The sequence below is a fragment of the Amphiprion ocellaris genome, chromosome 21 (genome assembly GCF_022539595.1).
Source record: "Amphiprion ocellaris isolate individual 3 ecotype Okinawa chromosome 21, ASM2253959v1, whole genome shotgun sequence".
NCBI classification, from domain to species: Eukaryota; Metazoa; Chordata; class Actinopteri; family Pomacentridae; genus Amphiprion; species Amphiprion ocellaris.
This window is the reverse complement of record NC_072786.1, coordinates 10,114,734-10,120,753: the sequence shown is the minus strand read 5'-3', so window position 1 is coordinate 10,120,753 and position 6,020 is coordinate 10,114,734. Positions and strand designations below refer to the sequence as shown.

Sequence of the window (6,020 nt, the reverse complement as noted above, 5' to 3'; positions counted from 1 at the left end):
GGTCACCACAGGAAGCGAACTAAACCATATGTTTTTATATCACATATTAATTTTTTTACGGGTAAATGAATTAGAATACTGTGTCTGAATTCAATGAAATGCTAAATTGAAAATGGAAAATGAAAATATTTTAAATATAACAGTACAGCTTCTTGAATTTTCCACGTATTTTCTTTGTCCCGCGCGTGGCGGCCTGTTATTGGCTGCACATTTGATTGACAGGCGCTCACAGCCAATCATCACAAGCCACAATTCGACTGAGAGGCTGACGCGGAAAACTAGAACCGCATCGTTTTTTTTTTTTCCAACAGCCGGCATGTAAATACTACTTTGTTACGCTTTGCGTAGATAACGCTGCTTGTCTTTAATGGTAAGAGCGCCTAGTTTAGATGTGTCCTACCTTTGTAGAACTTTAGGTTTAGAGGGAATCTTGCTTTCGAGTGGCTGAAACGTGCGTCCTGCTATGAAACTGGACTGATCGGCTGAGATGCTGCCCACCGGTCTGGAGCTGCTGCGGCTCCTCAGGCTATTGTCTTGTGTAACTCTTGTTTTACTTTTTCAAGTCTCCGACGCCAAAAGAGATTTAATAAGCGCCTGCACCACCTGCCAGAAAATCACTGACAACTTCAGCAAGGTCAGAGAGCTTTTCCAAACCTCTAACTGGTGTTGTTTTTCATTTTAGTGACATAATTGGGCATTTTTTGCCTCATATAGTATGTTAGCAATGCTTGCAATGTCTTTAATTAATGCAGTGTCTTCCATTTTTCTTTTTGTACAAAGCTGACCTAGTTTTTTTGTGTGTTTCAGGGCTTTGAGAGAACAGCCAAGCAGAATTTTGGAGGAGGAAACACAGCCTGGGAGGAGAGGAAACTGTCTAAATATGAGACAAGGTGAGACAGATTGTCCTGTTCAGTCCAAACTACAGGTCATCCTGCCACAGATCAGGTCATCTGAGCTGTTTGTTTTGCACCAGAGCTGCAGCCTGTTGGACTCGTTAAGTCAGAAGTTTCAGATAAGCAGTGTGCACTTGAATCCACTCACAAGTAACCATGCATTTGCATGAATATGTCGAATCTCAATATCTGTTTCCCATGTTTGGTTCTTTAGGATTTTTCACTTCCTATCCACAAGGGTATTTAGTTCATGCTGATACATATCTCACCCCCAACTCACATGAACAAAGACTCACATGCGTCAAGGTGTGAATAATCATGAAACGACCAGGTGAGGGATGCATTAAGGTCCTGGCAGTGAGAAAGGCATCTCAAGACTGCATGATAAGTACCTGATAAGTGGCATTGTGGGTCGCCTGCCCTGTTTATAGAGATGGCTGATCCAGTCTGACATAGACTGCTTCTTTCATTCCCCTCTAAAACTGAAATAAACCAAGGAAAGGGACATTCTTTTGAGGACAGGTGGTTTGAGAGAGGAGTGAAGCAACTCATCTATGGTCCTTTTCAGATATTAGATACATACTTTTTGCTTGTTTAGTCCCTTAAAGTTACTGTATTCTATCTTTCACACATAGGTCACAGTTAAATGTTCCACATGGCTTTGTTCAGACATACCATGAGTACCTTTCAGACAGGCACTCCTTTCCATTTATCCGATGGAAACTAAACATGTTGGCTAACATATTTATAATGCAGTCTTCAGCTTTCTCTCCAGAGTGTTTCACCGCTATTAGCAGCTTGAGTCATCCCTCACCGAGCAGTTTTACAAGCATTAACATCTCGAGTCATTTGAGGCTTTGGTAACTATTGAGCCATGAACTATGTGAGTTGGGACTCCCAGTCAGTTAGTTAGAACTAAAGAAGCCTGTTGGATGAAAGGTGAAACATTGTAGAAGTCGGTTTGACATTATACAAATGTGTGCAAATGCATAAGATATCTTCTGCATAGATTCATATCAGACAAAACCCAATACTTCCTTCTTTATGACATGATTTCTGTGGTGATGGGTATTTCCATAAACATGCTGAGACATCCCTGAGCTGACAGTTTCATGAACATTATCACTTCGAGGAAGTCTTGCTCACTATTGAGCCATTAACTGTGTGAGTTTGGGGTCATAATATTTGTCTGGGACTCTCAGTCAGTTAGTTTATCTTCTTGGATGAAAGGTGAAACATCTTTAAGAACCAAAAAGAGAAATTCTGTTGCTTTCTCCCCAACTCTTAAGAAGCATAGAAGTTGGTTTGACATTATACAAATGTGCGTAAATGTTGGGTAGGTTCATGTACTTATCTGAAACACACACACACACACATACACAGATAAACTTTGATACACAGATAAACTTCGATCCTTCCTTCGCTATGATATGGTTTCTGTGGTGACGGTTATTTCTACCTCTTCCCTTTTGATTTCCTATTGCTATGTCCTGTTTGTTAATAGTGTCTGTCTCTTGTTCCACAGTGAGATCCGTCTGATGGAGATCGTGGAGGATCTGTGTGAGAGCAGCAGCTTCGAGTGCAACCGAATGGTAGAAGAGCACGAAGAGCATTTTGAGACTTGGTGGTTCAAGAGGTGGGTGTTGGTTTATGCAAATATTGTCTAAGTTTCACTATGAATATGGCGAGTAACAAGTTGACTGGATTTAAACACTACGTCATTATATATCACAACTTTTACAACAAAAAGACAGATGATTCAGTGCACTGAGAGAATGTTGGTGTCATTTGTTAAAATGTGGTAACCCTCGTCTTTTCCTGTTGTGTTTCCTGTTGCAATGCAGGAAAACCAAACATCCTGATCTACACAAGTGGTTCTGCATTGAGACTATTAAAGTGTGCTGTCCAAAGGGAACATTTGGACTCGACTGTAATGGTGAGGAACATTTTATCCAGCGCTGGTTCTGTTTATGGCTACATATAGCTGAAAATAACACGTTCTGTATTTTTAATCCAAGAGGATGTGTAGTGAGACTTGTGTTTTTTATATTTACTCACTCTTTTAAGACTGCGTGGGCGGCTCTGAGACACCTTGTCATGGAAATGGGAGGTGTGATGGTGACGGGACTCGAGGAGGAGATGGGAAGTGCAGCTGTGATAACGGTTATACAGGAGAGTTCTGTCTGGACTGCAGGGAAGGATACTACAACGAAGTGAGGAACGACACCTTCTCTCTGTGCACAGGTAAAGTTCAGTGCACATACAGTTTATTAAACAGAGAGATGATTAGTAAATGTGTTGGGATTGTGAACTTGGGCTTCACTTCCTTTTGCAGAATGTCACTCGTCTTGCAAGACCTGCACTGGAGGAACACATCAGGACTGTGATGAGTGTAAAGACGGCTGGGAGGAGGACGACCAGGAAGCTTGTGTTGGTAAGAGCTCTGGTAGTCACTCTGCATATGGCTACGAAGGCTTTAGAAATGAAAAATGATTGGCCGAGCAGAAAATGATTATTTAGTCCTTTGATAATCAGTAATCAAAGCTATTTTCATGCAAAACTGCAGACTTATTTTGTGTTACAGATGTGAATGAATGCTCCAAAGACCCTTCATCGTGTAACGAAGATCAATACTGTCTGAACACAGAAGGCTCATATTCCTGCAAAGGTACGAGAACGTACAGTTCGATGTAGGCGTCACCTCATTACTCTGTTTGCACCACCTTTTTGTCTGTAACCATTAGAAACAACAAAGTGCAGTGAAGTTAAGAGAGCTGAGGGTATATTTTAATATGCATATTATCCTCAGTATGTTTAATCCAATGACCATATCCACCATAAAGTATCTGAAATGCATCATGTTTTACACCAGATCATCTCATTACCGTTTGTCCAAAGAGTGATATTAATCTAATAGAATCATTTTCTGTGTGCGTTTGTCTCTAAAAGCCTGTGACAAAGTTTGCTCCGGCTGCACCGCCGCTGGTCCTGATAAGTGTCAGTCGTGTGCCAGCGGATACCAAGACACTGAGGGCACCTGCACAGGTACGATGTAAATTATTAACTGTTCAAAGGGCTGCATGTCTTGTTTGATTTTCCTTCAGTGTTGCAATAAAGTCATGGATATTAATTTCAAATGCCAAGTCTCAATTTTATGTAGAGTGGGTTTACATCACTTATAGAAGACCCTCTGAACTCCAAGCAGCAGTTTCTGGACATTTTCTGTCTCTGTCACATTTTTACTCACCGTGGGCTCGTTTTTTACTGCAATATAAAGTCCTGCATCTCTATGGAAACAGTAGCACAGAGAATTCAAACATGTCTTCTGTGCAGTAAGATGCAGAATGTCATCAGTAAATTAGACAAATGTAGTCTGATTGTCTTCTGAGTGTTGTGTTTTATGATCCGCAGATATCGACGAGTGTTCTCAGCCGGAGCCAGTTTGCACGAAGGAGCACGAGGTCTGTGTCAACAACAAAGGCAGCTTCACATGCATCTGCTCCAGCGGCTACGAGGAGAAAGATGGAGAATGTGTCCAAACACCACAGCAAGGTGGGTTTGAGGACCAATCTTACTCGTTTTTAACACCTACAGAAATCTAAAGGAGCTTTTTATATTCAGTTTTGGTTAAATGTAGTTTTTTTGCATTGTTGCTGCAGAATTTGGAAACTTTAGCATCAGAAATCAATTGACAACATTGTATACTGTCGCATTTTTACTCACTCCGGGCTCATTTTCCTCTGCAACATAAAGTCCTGCACCTCTATAGAAACGTCACAAGTAGCACTATGACTCCGTTATGATGCCAGAAATCACAAACACACAAAAAACATGAATTGAATTTCATTGATTATTCATTCTACAAATTTTAAAAGAAATCTGGAATCAACATTTTTGTAGTCTCCACAGGTGTAACCAACACTTCAAAAGCAAATGGTGACTCAACACCCTATAGATAATTAACTATTTACATTTTTATTTAGTTTCTATACTTGGCTTCTGTCTGCTCTGTACAAATACAGCCTGCAGTTCACACGAAAAGTTCCTGAATTTTTATCATTTTCCTGTTGATCACATCTGAGCTGCTAATGGCTTCCCAGTTTTGTTAAAAAATGCAGAAAAATCTACTTTAGTTGAAATATAACAACAATTTTGAGCTTAGATTTGATTAGTTTCCCTCATTAGAGCTCAATATGACAGGCGAGTAGTTCAAGGACAGTCAGAAATTTAAAAGCCAACAATTCTTTCTGTTTATACAGATTCTGGCTCTGATAAAAGCTGCCATTTGGTGATTTTTCTTTAAGATAACATGCTTTTCAAACCCGGTCACTTTTGGGGTTTTGACGCCTAATATCAAAGTTAACATTTTAGTTAAAGTCAACATTTTTACTATTAACACATTCTTTCATTTGTCGTCAGATGAAGCAGCGGAGTCAGAATCCACCGAGACAACAGCGAGTCCACACGGTGAACTTTGACGTCCAAACTGGGACCAGCAGCATCAAACTGTGGAAACTTCTGCACATCTCATTTTTGAACCCTCAACTACATGCACTTAATGCACCCGCTGCTCTTAGAACCAACAAAAAAGCAGTATTTTCCAGCAGTGGATCATGGATTACAAGCCCAGGGAATCAAAAAAAAAAAACAAAAAAAAAAACCAAGAGACATTTTATGCTCTCAGTTTGCTGGTTGTTTGTTGCTTTTCTGTGGTGTGCCCAAACTACCACTTGTTGTCTTTATTTGTTGTAAGGTTTTAAAAATAATAGTCAATAAAGGTGAATTATGTTAAATTTGTCGTAGAGCTGTGTAAATGTGGATGTTTTCTTGTACTTTTTTTATTATCGAGGATGTTGCAGCAGAGTAAACTAGGTGGACACAGCGTTGCAGTGGCGATAGATGGCCACAGGATGGCACTGTTGTCTAAGGAAATATATACATTCTTCATTTCTAGTTAGGCGTTTTGCTTTAATAGATGTAGAAAGAACTACATTTTGTGTTTTTACTCATCTCCTTCTACCCTTAGAACCATTTTGACGCATAACCTGTCCTCTTGTTGTGCTTCCTATGTTGTATTCTTCATCTTTATACCTTCAAATTCAATATTCCACTCATATTAGTCTAGTT

At 39.9% G+C, this 6,020-nt stretch overlaps 1 protein-coding gene across 1 annotated transcript; it reads left to right on the top strand.

The window, feature by feature from the left end:
- Positions 1 to 280: 280 nt before the first annotated feature.
- Positions 281 to 5,695, top strand: creld2 (cysteine-rich with EGF-like domains 2). The gene is made up of 10 exons (XM_023265891.3): positions 281 to 634; positions 808 to 890; positions 2,419 to 2,529; positions 2,738 to 2,829; positions 2,961 to 3,137; positions 3,229 to 3,327; positions 3,478 to 3,561; positions 3,843 to 3,938; positions 4,305 to 4,445; positions 5,313 to 5,695. The coding sequence occupies exons 1-10, from the start codon at positions 488 to 490 to the stop codon at positions 5,369 to 5,371; spliced, it is 1,089 nt and encodes a 362-aa protein (XP_023121659.2). The 5' UTR covers positions 281 to 487; the 3' UTR covers positions 5,372 to 5,695.
- Positions 5,696 to 6,020: the final 325 nt, after the last annotated feature.